This window comes from Leguminivora glycinivorella, chromosome 2, assembly GCF_023078275.1.
Source record: "Leguminivora glycinivorella isolate SPB_JAAS2020 chromosome 2, LegGlyc_1.1, whole genome shotgun sequence".
In the NCBI taxonomy this organism is placed as follows: domain Eukaryota; kingdom Metazoa; phylum Arthropoda; class Insecta; order Lepidoptera; family Tortricidae; genus Leguminivora; species Leguminivora glycinivorella.
This window is the reverse complement of record NC_062972.1, coordinates 16,247,776-16,268,072: the sequence shown is the minus strand read 5'-3', so window position 1 is coordinate 16,268,072 and position 20,297 is coordinate 16,247,776. Positions and strand designations below refer to the sequence as shown.

The following is a 20,297-nucleotide window of genomic DNA, read 5'->3' as shown; positions in this document are numbered from 1 at the left end:
AAATCCGGAAACCTAGTACTATCAGCAAGGAGGTCATTGTAAGATGGACTAAATTCATACTGTAACGACTACTCAAAATTATTATCGCATAAAATACTCCCATCCCATTCTTACCCTTAACTTATAAAGGATAGACTGGTACAACTCATTTGTTTACATTCGTTTATCATTAAAAATTTCATAAACGAACTTATACAGGTGTTGAATTCAGCAATATCGGTGTTTAATTAAGAAATCAAAGAGTTTTATGGCTTAATTGAAATTAAATAATATGTTGAGGTGAGGGTTATTAATTATTTATAGTTATTGCTTTATGAAGAAAGTTCTTACATTACGCGGCTATCCATCCGGACGAGTAGCGCATCGACAACGAAGACGCGTCACAAAATCCGGAAACCTAGCACCATCAGCAAGGAGGTCATTGTAAGATGGACTACATTCACACGGCTCCCTACAAACGGTAAACAGGAAACGTCCGCGCGTCTAAGGTTGTCTCGTCGGCATTTATTTAATCGCCATTTAATCGTTAGTTTAATAGGTGAAACTCGCCTCCGGCTTCAATATTAAGGATTGTCCCTTATTTTTTGTACACTTTCTCTGAGGAAGATCGATGGATGGTACATGGAGTTTTATTAGGCGAAGAAGTCGTGTTTGCAAATTTAAGTCCGTAGTATAGGCTAACGAACTGTTAAAATAAACTGCACTAATTACTGGACTCAATGCTTTTGGAAGAACCCAAACTACGAAAGGACAGATCTTGGAAAATATGCTCCAATATTAGCCAAACATGATCACAGGAGTCAGAAAATGAAATTTTGTCAAAGAGCTTTTGAGCTCAAAATTTTGGGCCTAAAGAGGTCCGACTGTATTATCCAGAACACCATGCTATGCGCAAAATCGCACATTAGCAATGATCGTGTGAAGACTGCGAGGTTCAAATGAGACTGAGCTGATCACGTCTGTCTCATGCCTCCAGCAGATGTCTTTTATTGTAACTACCAAGTGGATGCCAGAAGAAACCAGCAAGCTCAGATGGAGATGGCGTGACGTCCTAAACACCTGCCTCCAACAACTGGGCGGAAGAGGCACAACAAAGGAAGAGGTATTTGCCCAGAAGTGAGACACTAGGTATTAAAGGCTGATAAAAAATACCTATCGAGAACAGAGTAGGTAGTTTTTGTTTTTCTGAAACAATTTTAAGAACAATAACGCGTCTGACTATATAAGTGAATGACATTGTTCTCCTACTTGTATCGACTTTTTGCTGGCTGTGATTACAAAGTAAAAGTCTCATCCAAATAGGCTATTATGCATAGACAAGTTTTTGACCCGCCGTGAGAAAATAGTATAAGTACGGGTAGGTGTCTAATTAATTTCTTAAAGTCGAGGTCTCACCTTTGTTTAGCGATGGTCGTCAATAAAAATGGAAAGTAGTGTGTGAGATGTGAGAACGTGGCCTATAACAAGTGTTAGGAGCTTGATTAATATTTGGGAAAACAATTAATAAGTTTTCATTTCTTCGAGAACATTTATTCCGAAGGATAATGAAAACTCTCGGGGTTCAATCCTACAACTATAATACAAATTACCTAAGTAACCATATAATAAGTAAATAAAACTTACCTAGTTGTTTTAATTTCTGTTTTTACAAATAATAAAATTTAACTCTTTTCCCAATATCGTTCACTTAAATGTAACTGATAATTATGATTATGATGATTATGATTATGATACGGGGAGGGCTTTGTAGGTTAGGTTTTTGTATCTGTGTGTGTATTGTTAGGTTAGATCTAGTTTTTAAGTTTATGCATGTTAATGTAAGATTATTGTAATTATTTATTAATCATGTCATTTATTAAAATTAGTACTAATTGCAATTTTATGATACAGAGGTATATTAAAATAGTTATACTTCTAAAGGCTCAAATACCTAAAAATTGCTTAATTATAATAGATCTCTAACATGAGGCTGTTCTTTCAGAAAAGTAAACGATGTTTACGTTAGTTCAATTCCATATTGTTCAACTTTTAAGCACGTGTTCTTAAGTTAAAAGAAAACTATTTCCACAGGTAAGAAAATTAAATGTCAGATTTCGGCTAAGTAGGCACTTTATTACATTACATAGTTCTCATGGCTATTGTAGAAATCACATGTTGTATTTACAATGTACTACATAGTCCAATAAACATAAAAAATATGCATGCACAGTGTCTACACTGTCTACAGTTACTTTCTACTTGTTTTTCCGATGCATTGCTCCGGATTCTCTTGCCCTTATCTCTACGGAAGGACTCGTTTTGAAACAAGTACTCGTCTGTAAAAACTTGCAGTTGACATACTGATTATTTACTTGCAATCTAGCCAATTTCCTACCTCTACATAAAACATACGAACTTACATTCCGATATACACAAACACAAACATAAATTTTACATATAATGCCAAACAGAACCAGTATAGCACGGTATGGAGAAAGTTCAGGTCTCAGGTCAAATGGGCAGGTACATCAGCAAGCATATATCGGTGTTAATAGATTCATGTTTATAGGTGAATGCTTTGCGCATAAGGTATTAATAGGTGCTGGAAATCTGTAAGATGACCAAGCAGTTGGATTACTTAAACTAGGTGAAACTTACCAAATTTGCCTTGAAATTAATATTTTTCCGAAGTAAAATTATTTTCAACGAGTAAACCGTTAGCCACCACTGAGTGGTTAATGAGGTCATGTCCTATTTTATGGTAAAATGGCTTTGAGAGCTTCAACAGGCAAGGCTAAACAAAGTCGAATTTAAGTTAGGGCCCGATTTCCCCCTAGGCCCAATAGGCCCAGCCTAGACATGCGAAACTATGTCCACAAAACCCAACTGTGGTATTTTAAGATATAGAACGTTCGAGCCAAAAACATGAAAAAAATATTGAACCTTATCAGTGTGATAAGCAGAGATCGGACGGATTTGCGACATTCTTAGTGACTTACGACATTTTAATGACTTTTAGTATGAGATGACGCACAAAAATCCGATCTCTGGTGATAAGAGACCTTGAAAAAGGATTCCAATCTATAAGGTATACGCGAGATTGCCTGAAACTTGAAAGTTCAACTCAATTGTATTTGCTTTTGCGCTTAATTTAAGACGCAACAGGAGCAAAAATGCTAAAATGGAAAGGAGCTTCTTTTAATTTGTTAATTTTATTTAAATATAGTCGTGTTATTAACTAGATTATCGGTCAGATATTAATCGGAACGAAATTTAAGAATATGAATAACAATGAAATAATCTGTGTCAGACCGTTTACTTTTTTTGGCTCTGCTTCAAAAACCAGGGAGGAAATAGTCGAGAGCCTTTGTATGAAAAATTGACCCCTCCTGCACATGCCTCCTTGCGTCTTAACTTAAGCAACTCATACAAGTTCCTAGGAACGAGCGATCTGAAACGTTTTTTGTAAGCATCTGTAGGTATTGTTACCGCGAGTTTGACACGTTATTCGCTTACATAATTAGTATAATATCATGCAATAGAATTACGCACACGCTAGCGATTATGTCAGTGTCAGATAAATGTCAACCTCGTGATAATGGTGCTTACGGGCATTTTCAAAAATTGAGACCCAAAATTAGTGACGGTAGTTGACAAAAATTTTGTGACGACAATTAAGCATGAAATTTTAATAAAAAATATTGCTTTTGTGTTAATTACATAAACTATGAACATATAATCTACATTAGAATATGAAAAAAGTTGGTTTTTAGACTAATTCTATTCTTAATCGTCGTCACAAAACTGACATCGAGACTGTCACTAATTTTGGGTCCCAATTTCTGAAAATGCCCCTACCGCACTTTAATAATATCATACCTAATTACATCGCAAAATATTTGAATGACGATCGCTTTTGAAACTGAGATTTTGTAGGTAACTAATCCAGATCTAATTCAAATCAGAAGACGTATTTAGGATTTTTGTGCGTCATCTCGTACTAAAAGTCATTAAAATGACGTAAGTCACTAAGAATGTCGCAAATCCGTCCGATCTCTGTTCATAACGCACTAATATTTTTTTTATCGTTTTCATACGTAACAAATTAATGTATAAATGTGAGAAAATTTTAAGAATAACATAATTATAAGTTAATGTCAAGTATTTGACGGCACGTGACAAATAATATTAGGAAAGGAAGTAGTATTAGTAGTAAAGGTTGTCGTTGACTTGATCAGTTATTTGATAAGACACTCGTTTTTATTAGATATTGAATTGTACTTGACCCAAAGAACCTTCCCTTAATATAAACGGAAATCAATAAAAACAGATGGTAAATCAATAAATACTAATTGGAATAACCAATAAAATAATCTTTTGCTTTTAACCGTCGCAAAAGCGATTGAAGTAGCTCAAAGAAAGTTTATTAGCGGATGATGGTAATTATGTCAAATAATTATTTACTCTTGGCGATATACTATACATGCTTTCCCTAAAAACTTGAAGTTCACTACCCTGATTAGGTATTATTTAACCCAACCACCACCAACGAACCCACACCAAAAAAATGCCTACATTGAAATGAATATTTGGTAACCAAATAACGATCTAGCGATAAAACCTATTGCACAAATTACTTTCATAACAAGATTATCGAAAATGAAAGTCAGAGAACCAACCTGTCCTTACTATAAGACGTCCAAAATTGTACTATGTTCACTTTAAATATCTGTATGTTCAATGAAGTATGTGATGAGACGAAAAAAAAACATATTTGTACAGGAATGGTGAGGAAAGATGTTAGTGTTGGATTACGTAGAAAGGCTCATGTAAAAAAAGTGACAGAGGCAAAAAAACAGTAGGTATAGTGAAGTGATTGCCATCAAATGAAGAGACATCAATAACTACTATTTTTTGCCAATTGTGCTTATTGGAGTGGAAGACGCATGTCAATCAGATACATTGGTATTTTTTAAGCTTTTTTGTACTCTTTAATGGTTGGTTTTGACACTGAGCTCTTGAGTCAACTAAGTAGTTAATCGAGGATTGTGCAATACCGCGTATATAAAGACGACATAATACAACAAATAATAAACCATTATTTTACCTTCATCTTATTTTACAAATATCTAACACTTTTATAATAAACATCGAACATTGACTATAAATAATAAAAAACAAAACCTTAAGACGCTACAGGAGCGAAAATGCTAAAATGGAAAGGCCCCCCATATACAATATGGGAATTTTAGTTAAATATACTAGTGTTATTAACTAGACTTATCGAAAAAAAATTGTCCATTCAGAACAACTCAGTTAAAAGGTATTGCAAAAAAATCATTGCGAGGAATTAATTATATTTTTCTCGGCAATTTACACCACGAAATTGTCGTGAAGCGAAAGAACATAATAGGTACATAAGATAACCAATTCCCGCCAACTTTTTTTTCAACATGTGATCAGAGTTTCAGACGCTTGGTTTTTTGCCAAGTCAAACATTTTTTAAACGGGAAGTAATCGAATCCTATTTTATTTTATTTACTTAATTTAATGACAGAAAATACGGAATTCTAATAAATTATAGCAAAAATAAAATAACCTATCAAAGTTTTGTCACCTACACAATTTTATTGCTCAATAAAATTGTGCATCCTTTTCTATTGCTATAGAAAAGGATGCAAATAGTTTTCTTTGTTCTTATTTACTGACAGATTTTAATGGTTTGACAGTGTTTACATAATGTAATTTTTTTTAAAGAGAGTATTATTTTAGTAATCATAGTATATAAATATAGTATTGTTGGCAGGCATTTCTGTATAAGTATAACAAAAAAAAATCGTTTTCACTCATGCTCGAAAAGTGCACCTTTATGTAGTGCGAAGACGACATAAAATCGCATTTTACATTCTAGAGCATACAGTAGGTACAATTTTCTTCTAAGGCCGGCAACAGACAGTCTTAAAATTCATAATCTTAAAAAACAAGAGTGTGTGTGGACAGTCGCGAAATTATATGTAACTCCGTGCACTCGATCTGATTTTTGTACTGATTATGACTTTATCGAATTATGAATTTTAAGACTGTCTGTTGCCGTGCCGGCCTAAGACTAAGGTAATCGGTCTCAAGAGACAAACAGTTAAAACATATTGCAAAATTAAAATTGTGTAGGTGACAAAACTTTGATAGGTTATTTTAGTTTTGCTATAATTTGTTAGAATTCCGTATTTTCTGTCATTAAATTAAGTAAATAAAATAAAATAGGATTCGATTACTTATCGTTTAAAAAATGTTTGACTTGGCAAAAACCAAGCGTCTGAAACCCTGATCACATGTTGAAAAATATAATTAGTTGAATCTTTAAAATCGAATCTCCTTCAAAACTCAATCAATCGTAACGAAATTTAAGAATCTAAATAACAATTACTGTGTCAGACCGTTTAGTTTTTTTGGCTAATTGTTACTAATCTTGAATACCAGACCTTGCTTTGCGACGTAATGAATAAGGCCGATTTTAGATTTTTTTGATGGCCTCTAGCGTTTTTAAAAATAAGAATATCAAAAAATCAAAACGGTCCGACACAGATAAAATAATATTAATCTGTGTTGAAAAAAATCATTGCTCTATCTTTAAAAACCAGGGAGGAAATAGTCGAGAGCGTTTGTATGGACAATTGACTGTATCGTATCGTCACTAGTTAAACAATCCAGCCCTCATCGTTCCCCACGCAAAGGTACCCATCACACTTGCCGCATTTCCAGCACGCTTACTATTTACTGGCTATGTTTCCATTTATTTAACCCACTACTAAGCTACTAAAATATTCACCTTTGCACACAGATCTTGCTCCTTCAAACCACGTAAATTTATAAAAATGTTGAACAATGCTCCTGAAATTCTGTAACAAAATGAAAATTCATGTCAATAACGTCAGTCACAAAGTTATAAAAACTTATTTGCAAACAAACGACAGACAGACAGACGTTTTTATACCTACACTACACAGTCAGTAACAAGCTATATTTTAGTAATTTATCGTAGTCCAAAACCGTTACAAACTTACGAAACAGGTTCCTCGGTAAGCGAAAGTGTTTTTAATTTCGCACACGATATGTTGTCGGCCTTTTTGAAGTACAAAATTGGAATGCGGCATGCGGCGATTATATCCGACGCAAAATTTCGTTGCTAAATATTTTGCGAAAATGAAGTGACAGGTACCTAAGTACCGGGTTTTAACAAGGTACAAACGCGTTTTGAATGTTTGAAGTATTTGAAGTGTTGGGATTGGGACAATGGTCAAAGTTATGTTAAGATTCCAAACATTTTGTTGTGGTTTTTATTGCTGATAAATGTGATAAAGTATTTCAATGGCAGTACTTAATCTGTCGGTGTCGTAAAAGATCCCTTCTTCAAGCTCAAGCTCCGGAACTAAGTCTGGCGGAGGAGGAGGTAGTTTTATTGCCAAATTCAATTGTGTTCCTTGGAAGAGTCACAGACACCACTAAGGCCCACTTGCACCAACCACTTAACTCAGGGTTAGTGGGCTGTCAACTGTCAAATTTCATATAAAATGGTGGGTTAACCCACGGGTTAAACCTCCATTTTCGTTAGTGCAAGTGGCCCTAAGAATCTTTACGGCACCCTAGCCCGATGTACCAATATGTCAAAATTTTAGGGGTTATCCTGGGATACATTGTTTGAAAGTTGAACATCCACAATTCCACAGTGCTATTTTGTAATTTAATAATTAAAAGCATAACGGGATGTAGTAGCAGTGATAAGCTTTTATTGTGAATGTATTACAATTAAGGCTGTGCGAATATTAAAAAAGTCTTACTGAACACTTTCTGTTTTCTTAGCTTCCAAGTAATTCAATTAAATTTCGCTTATCACAATCAAATACCGATCACATCGCCGAAGGGAAAGCGGTTTCCAAGTACCCGCCGGTGTCTAATTGACATATACAAATGGTCTTTTGTTTGATCTGTTCACACGTGGGGTGTTGAATCTGTAAATATGATAATTGGTGTTTGGTGAAGCAGAGAAAAGTTGAAGCGCAAAATGTACCTGTCTATAGAAGGCTGTAAAAAAGTGTGTACTGCCTTATCATAATTAATTAAAACTTTAATTATACGTAGTTGCTAAGGCAACTTATAGGATCAAAACTTATAGCAATAGGTGGGTAAGTTTTACATAAGTATGAATAACTTATCATGAGTACTAGGTATTTTGAAACAAAACCCGTGTCTTGTTTTATTTTTAATTTTATTTATTTATACCATCAACAGCAATACAAGAAAAAAAAATGCTTATGTTAAAATACAACACATTGTTTTGTCAATAAAAGCTTAAAAAGAATGTGCTCATCAGAGTTACTACGTTTCAGCTTTGAATACAGTTGGTGGTTTCAATGTTGTGACGTTATAAGGATTAATAATATAATTTATAAATTAATAACTAATCATATTTTATTAAATACGTTTTAATAATTAATAATTGTATTTCTTTTGTCAGAGATAAAGAATTACAAATTATTACACGGAATTACAAACATTAATCACAGCACGGTAGGTAATTATCTCGCACTTACTCCACATAAACAGTCGGTCGGCAGCCGATGGATTTATCGACCCTACTTATACTCATGTGCTGAGATTACGGATATCGTTAGGAAACGCTTGCAGAACTAGGTGAATTTTATGATAAGTAAAGAGCTTTTGATGAAAGTTGTATGTGTTTCAAAAATAGTCATTGTAATCTCGGGTTTGTATTGTAATTAAGTGTTCAACAAACATTTTCAGTTTTTTTCTGTTTACAGAATAATTTTTCATCCAATCATCCATGTATGATCCTCATTCCATGTATACCTAATAGACGTACATATCCTTCCGAAGGCGCGTGGGTGCTGCACTAGTAACAATAAATAGTAACGACGTTACGCATTATTGTGTGCGTTTTTTGTGGCAGACGCAAAGGCGCCGCGACGGATAAAAGCTCTCTTTTCACATGGTTTTAAACATTGCTTGAAAGTATTTTGGTTACGTTTCGTACTTTATTTATAATGAAAGTAGCTACTTGCTTATTAATTTTAAACTTCAATGATACAATTTAAAACTACATTCGATTGCAAGAAATATTCCCACCTACGCGGATACAGACAGTTTTCACTCAATTTAATCATAATTAAAGTAACGAGTTACACTTGCCCAATCTCGGACCGGTCGGCATAATTACTCATCTAATCTAATCCGACATTCCTTCTCTTATCTGGTTATAGATGGCTAATATACATCGATGTGTCGATACACATGGGTATCTCGATATCGACGCGGTGGTCGTGTAAACATCAAGTTGATCGCTAATTAGTCCCAGGTGAAAGTTACCGACCGACTGACCACAATCCCAGCCGATGTTTCGGCGGTGCCGATTTTAGATCGATTCTACTTTCGTTTTTGACTACTCTTACTTACCACTCACTATTGAAATATTGATTTATTGTACGTACGTACGTCATTTGCATCTTGACCACTCTGTACTGAGTGTTTTGATTGTAAATTCAAGCGTGACTAAGCGCCGCTGCTTTGAGATTACAAGGCGATAAATTTGATGAGCATGTCTATTTAGAATTATTTGCGCCGGAGCTATGTAGTTACTGTAGTCTGATTTGTAGTAAAATTAAATGTTAATTTCAGATGATTGGCCGCTTTACTATTAACATTAACGAAGGTGTGAGTGAAGGTTCAAATCAAAGTTAACGTCCGCCGCCTCGCTTGTTAAACGAACTCGTGGGAAACACTCACTTTCATTACCAAATGTAGGTGTATATACTATTATATAATGACATTTTTTCTGATGGTTTTTCTTGTGTGTTTTTTAGCTCGTCTTACAATACAATTTCTGTTCATTAGGTATTTATTTATTTATAAAAAATTTTGGCACGTAAATTAAGGTAATACATAATATTTACATACATTTTTCATGCATACATATATAAAAACTCACACCTAAAAGGGGTAGGCCGTACACGAAACTGCTCAAGTTTCAGTGCCTCTTCTAGAGACAGCTCAACTAATCTGCGCTGGAGCGCAAACTCCTTAGGACTATTTCAGTGTAACAAACCACCTCGAGTGATGTGAAAGGGTCTTTTACCAGGCTACCATCCTTTCACACTATCTACTGCCCTAGAGCAGAGCTCTCTATATACTCCAGCCCACCAAAGCGTTCCAATCCGGTTTGAGGATCCGAGACGCGAGTGCGTTTGGCTCACGTAAGGAAATCAGCCCTGGCAATCCCGTCGCATTAAATTTAGAGAACCCTGCACAAGTCAGGTTCATAAAAACCTGATTAAAAGTTGGAGCACGAGGCGAGGTCGTTTAATGTGTGCCAACAGGTCTGGGTATGTGGGTTTACGGCGCTTCCCAGCGACGTGGGTGCACTATTGTCTGCCGACAATTAACACCGTAACTGTACGATATTCCTAGGATTTCATGCGAATGAATGTTGAGGGATTGTTTTTAGTGCAATTATAAATTGTCAATAGTTCTTATGAGTTAAGAATTGTTTGATTGAATAAAGATAAATAGGTACATGCATTGTCACACTTTTTGTATATGCAAATTTTCAGCTTCATTGAAAGTCGTAAAGTGGGCTAAATTTAAATTGCAAGATTGACCCCTACAAACATAAATATATACATTATTATTAAAAGCTTGTAAGAACTGAGTTTTAGTGAGTTTGAAAATTCATCCCTTAAGAGAAAGAAGATAAAGATACACACAGATGAAAGTTTATTTCGAAATAAAAAATACTACTTACTGGTTTTTCTTTTAATACCCTAAAATCTCGAATGACAAAAAGGGGTGAAATTGTTTACGGTATTCATTAAAAAGAAATGTGATTGTGATTTTGAGTTCAAATAAAACAAAACAGCAATTAAGGAAATCAGTCCTGTCAATCCGCGCGCATTAAGTTTGCAGACCTCTGCTGTAGAGGGATGGAGCCCAACTTAAGTTCATACTAGTAAAAAATTCAGCGTGTTTATAAATTGACAAAACAATAGCGACAAACTTTCAAAAAATTTAAGGATTTTAAGTTAATATTCAGCTCTTTAGACTATTTCAAAAATAATAGAATATTTTCTTACACAGATCGACATGCCCCAAACTAAAAAAAGCATAAATTAAAAGCCTGCATTACAGTTCGCTTTGATCACATGCTTCAAACCTTAGCTGTATCATCAAATATTGTATAATTGTATGTGTAACAATCAGTAACATTCAGGTCCCAACCAATTCGTGAGTCATTGAACTACCAAATCACGAGAAGATCGGTGAAAGTGGAGTGCGGCTCACGTTTATTTAGCACCAATAAGAACTGATAAGTGAAGTAATAGTATAAATCACTAAAAATGGAACGCAGGAGTAAAAGTTTTAGCGAAAGCAAAAGTAAAGCCTAAAATGTCGTTGACCGCCTGCGGTGTCACGCCGTGGCCCATGACCGTCAATATGACATTGACGTGACTCTCGTAACGCACTTGCGTAGGTAAACACTTTGCACTTAGAAATGGTAATGTTTGGCGGATTTCACTAAGTGAAAATCGTAAAATCTTTTTACACGCAGAATTTATCTTTTTCACACTACTACTACATTACTGCAGAATTTTTGTATTACCAATTTTGTAATGCATGCCCACTGAACATAAATATCGTCGTATCACATCTTTGTTACCATAAACATTAAATATATCTTCCAGATCTTGGCGGTGACTATATATTCGATGCCCACTTGCAAAAAAAAAAAACATTAACTACTTAGTAAATTTGAATACAAAAAAATTGAGTAAGCTATACCAGTTTTCAATTTTTTGCTCTTGCAAAGCGGAGCATTACTTAGATATCCGTGCATGTAGCCATACCATTTTTGGTCTGCATACCTATAGTGAAATTATATTACATTACTCAACAAACAAGAAGCTGAGCACTTGAGGCCAAATGATAAATGCGTGTTATGAAATGTGTATCCGGAACATGGGTAGCATGTGCGTGGGCGCCGTAACACCGGTAACAGTAATTGACGCGGTGTCAATCGATGGGAGAAAGTGTAAACAAAGACACGCACGCTTTCTGAGTTCTGACCGAATGTTGGCGTCCAATTTATATCTCATAGTTGTGTCTTAAGATGTAGATGACCGATTAAAAAAACAATAGTTATTATTGTCTATTGATATTTATTTTTTCTTGCGTAAAAAACATACGAGTATATAGGAATGAATTTCATTAATATTCTATAAGTAACTATTTTAGACACTGAAAAAAAAATTGTTAATGTATGTAAAATTGAAAATTATGTCAATAATGACTACTTACTTGGACATGTTCGCCTTAATTTTGCATGCCCAATGAGGGCGAATTAACGTACATTTCGATATCGCCGTGTCAAAAAGCAAAAAAAAAAAATCTTAAGTATCATCACCTTTTTTTAATAAATTTTTTTATAAAACAAAATACGAAGGGAATCTATACGAATCATTATGAATAGAGGCATCATTAGTTGGACAGATAAGATTACGAATGAGGTGTTACGAAGAGTGATTGAAACACGAGCTATCTCGAAAACAATCGAAAATATACGAGTAAGAATGATGGTTGGACATTTGATACGACACGACCAGTTTTTTAAAACTATTCAGGAGGGGTCTTGTCACGCAACGCAAGAGATGTAGAGTATGGCCTAGACGCAGTTACATGAACGAAGTGAAAATCATAGGAGCCGTTCCGTATTAAAAAGTCAGTGCTGGCAGAGAATAGTTGGAAAAATTCTCCACCGTCAACAGATTAACTCTCATACACAAACACATGATTAAATGATAATTCTTCAACCTAGCGTTTTCCCGGCCTAGCGCCAGGGTCCGCTTTCCTGCTCAGTTTTTCCACTTTGCCCGGTCTTCGACATCCTTAGGCGCGCGATGATTACATGATAATTGTATTTAATTTTTTAGTTGCACAGTTGCCTTGGCTTTTACTGTTAGTCCGTTTTCACATTATTCGATCCGATATCGGATGTCGGATTTCAATGGAAAAATCCAAAGATGGCGCCTGTAATGTATCGGTCCGACATCCGATATCGGATCGGATTATTATATTGTGCGTAGGTATAGCTTTATGCAGATTATGAATGAGTATAACCCGCCAAATAACCGAAATGATGCAACAAGTTCATCCCTTTTACGCATTGTCGACTTTCGTTTTCACGCGCAAGGCGGTTCAACGCTCTCAATACCTTTTGCCAAACGAAACCAGTTCGCCATTCATTCAATAGATCATTCAGCCTAGACCCATTCATTCGGTCAATCCATTAGGTGTTATGCTAATGTGACGAAAGACATCATTGTCCAGTATACACTGCTGGGACGGTACTTATACGGTTTTCTATACTTGCAATACTTATGCATATAACTTGGGCAAATATAAAGAGATTCAAGAGAATAAGAGATATGAGATCTTTATTTTAGACGACCGGTGTTACCTAGCGCGTAGTGACCCTGCCTGCTAAGCCGCGGTCCCGGGTTCGAATCCCGGTAAGGGCATTTATTTGTGTGATGAGCACAGATATTTGTTCCTGAGTCCTTGATGTTTTTTTATGTATATAAAAGTATTTATATATTATATATATCGTGAGTAGGTACCCACAACACAAGCCTTCTTGAGCTTACCGCGTAGGACTCAGTCAATTTGTGTAAGAATGTCCTACAATATTCATTTATTTGCATACTAGTTCATAGTCATCATTTGATTGTTTTATTTTAACCCTCTCACAACAATATACCTATATTTAAGTAAGTAGGTCCATACCCAAGATATACATACATACATACATACAATCACGCCTGTATCCCATAAAGGGGTAGGCAGAACACATGAAACTACTAAAGCTTCAGTGCCACTCTTGGCAAATAAGGGGTTGAAAGAAAACGAAACTGTGACATTGCAGTGACAGGTTGCCAGCCTCTCGCCTACGCCACAATTTAACCCATACCAACCCAAGATATACCAACTTGTATTAGATATTTATGCACCGAGAAAATATTTAACGTAATGTTATATACTTACACGTCGTCATATCAGTAGTTAAAAACCAATTCAGAAAATAGGCGAGACGACTAAATAAAACTAATTCGTCCATCAGTTAGATTATCAAAGAATTTTAGACACGTATTTTTTCTTTTGATCGTAAACGAAAAATTAATGACGACGGTACAGTGCGCTGAAGTTTCGCGTGACGTCACGCCTAGGCGGTCTAGGTACAATTTTTACTTAAAAGTGTGTCACAAGCCCCACTCCGGAACTTTGATGATCTATATCTTTGTATTTTTTAATTAATTAGAAAAAGCGAAAAATATGTGTTCAGTATTTTTGGACGATCTAACTGACGGACTAAACAGAATGCCATTTTTTTATGTAGTCGTCATCCCTATTGATTACAGTCCTAAATCACAGCTTCTACTCACCATGACTAAATATATATTTATTTATTTTATAATTTTACGGGTTTTTATTATCATTAGACTAGGCTACACATTAGACATTTAATAAACCAATGGTTATTGAAAATAACAATCCATTACAACAGCAGGTATTTACAGTCTAAAAATTACACGGTGTAAAATATCCGTTTGTGTTATTAATTCATCTATAACGATCTCTGTTAATATGTTGCTAAGGACTTAAAATCTAAAACATAGGAAAACCAATCTTTATACCTAAAAATTAGATACAAATTTGTATGTAAAACAAACCGTACAAAAAAAGTTTACGCTGCGCTGGGTTTCAAGCTCTTTTTATTTCGAACGTTATACGGATTCAGAGGCTGTAGCCAAGAGTACAGTCGATGAAGCTGCTTGGCGAACAATAAGCCACTGGCTCTGTCGCACCAATGCGGAGAACGATAGAGAGACGTAACTATGATATGCTACGGTTCGTAAACGATTGTAGGTTTGGCTAAAGACCGGGCGGCAAACAATAATAAACCTACTATAATGTTCCGGCGGTTGAATCTTAAATGATGATTTGTTAATAGATACATTCAATGTGAATTAGGTAAATAAACTCTAACTAGGTTTAAGTCGACTACCTGTACGAGCAGCGTTTATGTATAAATGAGCGTAAATGAGCGTAAGAAAAAATAGAGTGAAACTTTTTATTCTTTCAGGCCGGCAACAGGCAGTCTTAAAATTCATAATCTGAAAACATTATAATCTTACAAAAATCAGATTGAGTGCACGGAGTTCTATACAATTTAGCCATCTGACAGTTTGCATACGAGTCTTTTTTTAAGGCCGGCAACAGACAGTCTGAAAAATGCATAATCTGGTACAAATCTTTTTTCAGATTATGAATTTTTCAGACTGTCTGTTGCCGGCCTAAGATTATGAGTTTTAAGACTGTGTGTCTGATTTAGCCGTGCGTACTCGCAATTTTAGATTATGAGTTTTAAGACTGTGTGTGGCGTGCCTTAGTCTGGAGTCGCACGATGCAAAAACAATTGCATTTTATTTTCATTTGATGTTTTTTTATTGTAGGTAGGTATAACTAAAATAATTTTGCTAATCATTTTTATTTATTTAATTTTATACTTGTGATACCGACAGTGAAAATACAAAACTCAATGTTTGTTAAAAACTTCCTACCGAGCCGGGCCCTTACCAGGATTCGGCCTCAGATCCTTGAGCTACTCCCAATTGTCAATCCTGACGTCAATATCCCTGGGTTAAGAATAGGTACTCACGAGTGCGATCACTACGACCGTTGACACTCTATGGCGAACGATATTGACTCTGTCACACAAAAACTGAGTCTGAACGACTCTTGTTACCTATAGGCCCTGGCACATATGTAGTGCGAAAAGAATTTCCTTCGTATTTTGACAGAAACGACATACGAACATGTCATGTTTCAGTCAGTCTCAGTACAAGACGTACAAGCATGACAAGTACGATCGTATCCGGAACGAAGGAAAACGCATTAGATTTGTAATTCTTGATGGAGCTAAAATCTTTATTCTTACCAACTTGTTTGATTTACGTCGTCGCTGAAAGCGACATTAAACTTAAGTGTCAGTAAATTTTTACGCCGCAACAGTTTCATCGACGTTTCGCAACAAACCTTACGCTTGAACCGCACCCTGTAATTACTCGTCCGCATATCTTACCGAAATATGGCAAAGTGCCACAAAGTCGTCAGTTTCCGGTGGGTGTCCACTTGTCCACTTTCTCCCGATGGTCCCACGGCCCGGGCGCCCCAAAATGCAACCCGTTGGGCAGGAACGCCCACTATTCGGTGATTGAAGCTTGCACGGGCTTTACTTTCGCGGCCAATTAAGAGGGTAGGGGACGGTCGGCTCTCCATACAAATGTAGACCTCATTTTTCACTCTAGATATTGATTATAGAATATATTTTTATATAGTTCAATATATATACCACGACCGACCGACTACGTTCGACTTTTTTCTATGTTGTAATCATTTCAAAAAATAGAAGCAAAGGTTTTTGTCATACAAATTTGAAAATGACTGTATCAAAACAATCAACAATGATATCATCATATCAGCCTTTTATCGCACACTGCTGAGCAGGCCTCTCTTCTAGTACGCCACTTCTCCCGGTCCTGGGCTAGTCTCATCCAGTTGTGATCCGCTATTTTCCGGATGTCGTCGACCCAACGCGCCAACGGATGCCGGGCATGTTGTAGGGAGGAAAATGACCACTACGTTTGTATGGAAAGGTGATTTCACGCGGTCCGTCCGCTTTGAAGCTAGCAGGGTGTGCACGGCAGGAGCTTTTAACAAGCCGACTGGCGTTTTTTCATCTGTTTACGTTTCGGGTACGGCTCGTTCACTTTTATCTTTGAGGTTAACAAGCGGTTGAACAACGAATTAGTTTGTGAAAGGTACCATGTCATGTTAATTAACTTATTCATGGTAAAGTAAATATTATTTAGGTTTCAAGTATTTTAATTTGTTAAATAAAATTATTCGACGTCCGTCTGTCACAGCTTTTTTGTTTCCGAATCAAAAACCTCAACAAATTTTAGGTATTTAGATGAATGTGGGGCATATTTGCGTAATAATGTCTTATGGTGATTACTTTGTGGTGAGCGTTCCGACTGAAAGTCTGACAGCTTTCAGCAAGGACAACTTCTAGTTTTTACATACATACACCATAAAGAAGAGATTTTTCCAAAATAATTATCATACATTCTGCCACCATTAGATTTGTTTTTGCCATTGAGGATGAGGCACCATTGATTTCGATATAAAGAAGTAAAAACTAACCGATCTTCTTTCCCGAGACTCCCTATTTTTACCCACGACGCGCACGAAGAAGGTATATGCGTTTAGGATGAGAGATTGTGCGTTTGTTTGTATGTTTGTGCAAACGAATGTTACCGGTTATCTCCTAAAATACTAGACCGTTTTAATGCGGTTTTCAGTAATTGGTCTTCTAGCTTACTTTAAAAAGAGGATAGGGTACGTAGCCAAATGCACTATCTATCTCTGTCGCCCTTCCGTATTAGCGCGACAGAGCCAGACTGAGTTTCGATCTGCGCCTAGCGTCAGGATTGTGGGCCGGCTGGCATGATCATTCTGAGCTTTAATGATCTATAAACTTAAATAACTAATGACTAAGGTCAACAATGCACCAGACATGTTCTAATTACTTATGTGAGAATTGTACTAAGTACCTGCTATACTCACATTGTCTGTAACGCGATGATGACTTGAAGAATCACTTCACTGTGCCATAGTCATGAGAGCTGCATAAAATTACTGCACATTGTTTTTTTTAACTGCACTTCTTATTGTTGTCTGTAAAAATTGTGATCTAATGGTGTTCGCTGCTCATTGTTTGGACGATGCTGTGCGCTTTTCGTGGTAAACGCTCGTGTATATGGGTATCTAGTTATCTACATTATATTATGTGCATAAAAGTAGGTTATGGTCGATATCATTCCAATTGTACGAAAATTATTATAGTTATTTGTCATAATTCGACGGAGTTTTAAAATTTTTAGGCAGCCTATAGATTACTTGTTCTCCAAAATGATTGCAGCATATCAGTTATACGCCACTGATATATTTTGAAATGACCTGCCGATATGTACCTACGGCGAACTGATTATTTGCATGTGTCCCTTTTTATTTCTTTGTTAAAGTAGCTTGTTTTGTTTCGAACAAAACTTTTTTAAATTGGCAAACTTTGGAATTTCGCTGATAATGTAAAGAATAGGTATTTTACTTTTATCTCAAGAAATGCCGACATGCATACGTAAATTATGTGTTTAACAAAAAGCGTGTCACTCTGAAGGACAAGCTAGCATTGACCTAGCAAAGAATTTACATTGTGTGTACTTTCCCTAGAACTTTCGTTGTAACCCGAGCCGGATGGCAACTCATGTACTCATGTTTTTATGTTTTTGTTTGCAGTTGAACGATGCGGCAGCGACGCGGGCTGGCTATAGGCGTCCTCCTCATATTACACTTGGTGAGACAAAGTTTCAATTCAACTTGAGTTTGTATTGGCGAAAGACTTTGGCTAGTTTTCGGAATCTAATTTGGCAAGCCTATTGTACAGTATTTGTATACCTAAAGAATATGAAGTATCAGGGTGCAGATGTTTCTGCTTGTTATTAACATTAGTTTAGTTAGGCCTAGGTATTCTAAGTTTAATAAACGTTGATTTGCGATCTCGATACAGCAACAGAATTTGTCGTACCATGCAGAGGCGTTTTTGGTTGTAAACACTTCACTTTTGGCAAGGACTTTATTTTAGATACAAAAATAGCACTATAATATAAAGTTAGGACAAAAACAACAAAATTGAGTAAATACCCCATTGATTTAATCGACGGCATACGAGTATTAATATTAACTTTTGCTTAGAAAGTCTTGTCTCAGAGTCCCGTTTGTTTCTAACATAAAAATATGTAAAAAAATAAATAAACTGGGCCTAATATGAGTAAAATATACTTATAAGTTACAGCGTGTTTTTGTACTTGAGGTGATTCTTTAAGTTTGTAGTCAGATAAACTGTCCGCCAGACAGACAACTTTTAAATGTAGGTACCTACATAATCCTATCTTATCTCGTGGCAGGTCACGTCTTCGATATATTTTTAATAAAATCTTGGCAAAGCCTTTCACTCGTTTTGATTAAAGTGATATTACTTCGCGGATAGGCACGTTTCATCATTTTGGATAGAGAACCAAATTTAACGGATTTCAAAATATGTAATTATGTATTAGATTGAGTCTTCTCTCAGTTTAATGAAACTTGGCGAAAAATTAAATAGACGGCATGGTAATGACATTAACTAAGCTTAGTTTTAGTAAGTAGGAATATTTTTTAATTTTAATTTTAATTTTTAATTTAGATTATTACGATACAAATAAATATACAAGTAGGTAATCATTATTGCAGTTGTAACGTTTCAACCAGTGTGGAAAGTGGAATTCTGTTAAACGTTTTCAAAACTATCCCTGCGCCCAACAAGCAGGTAATCATTTTTGTCTATTTCAAGTAAAAATTGTAAACCAAGCCGTGGTTTCAATCAGCCGAACCCGGTAGCTTCTAAAAGGTGCCAGATTCGGCGGACCGGATTTGCAATCCCTATGCAGGTAAAATATAAATACCTAATCTGAGTGATCTAAAAAAAACTACTACTAGAAACTCGAAGTATCAGTTTTGTAGTTTATGTAGCGTGCCTTTGGTCACGCGCCACCCTGAGGTTTATTATTAAGCCACTATTAGAATATGATTGACACCAATCTTTTCAATCTAACACCCTTATCTATTTTGATAGTAATTGAATAATAAAGTCAATTGTTGAAATTAAAAGTTAGCTGTAGGTGTAGATTGTAAGAATAACTCACTAACGATTGGTGGGTCACTGCCCGGGGCCTACTCAATAACCACCAATCAACAGACTGCGTTATGAATTTAGTTTGGTCACGTTTGCTACTCCTTGTGAATACGCAAGTGGCCCATCTTTTTATATAATGAACTTGGTTGCATAAATTAATTTGTTTTACAAGGGGGCAATGGTCAATATGCAATGGGCAATAGTCAGTATTTTGTTCGTGGTGGTGTGGTGAAAAATGTTGTGTTTCACTCGGTGGCAAAAGTTTGTTTTACCTTCGTGCCTTGAAACTTGAAACCCTCGCAACGCTCAAGATTTCACTTATCAATATTGGCACGTGCGGTGAAACAACAACTTTGCCCCCTTGTAAAACAATTAAATAACTAAAACATGTTCTATTGTTATT

At 35.8% G+C, this 20,297-nt stretch overlaps 1 protein-coding gene across 1 annotated transcript in view; it reads left to right on the top strand.

The window, feature by feature from the left end:
- LOC125242365 overlaps positions 1-20,297 on the top strand; it is a 43,613-nt gene that overhangs the window by 5,671 nt on the left and 17,645 nt on the right. Inside the window, exon 2 of the mRNA XM_048151168.1 lies at positions 18,460-18,517. Within this exon, the coding sequence (XP_048007125.1) occupies positions 18,467-18,517 (51 nt within the window). The 5' untranslated portion in view covers positions 18,460-18,466. The remainder of the gene's footprint in view (positions 1-18,459; positions 18,518-20,297) is intronic.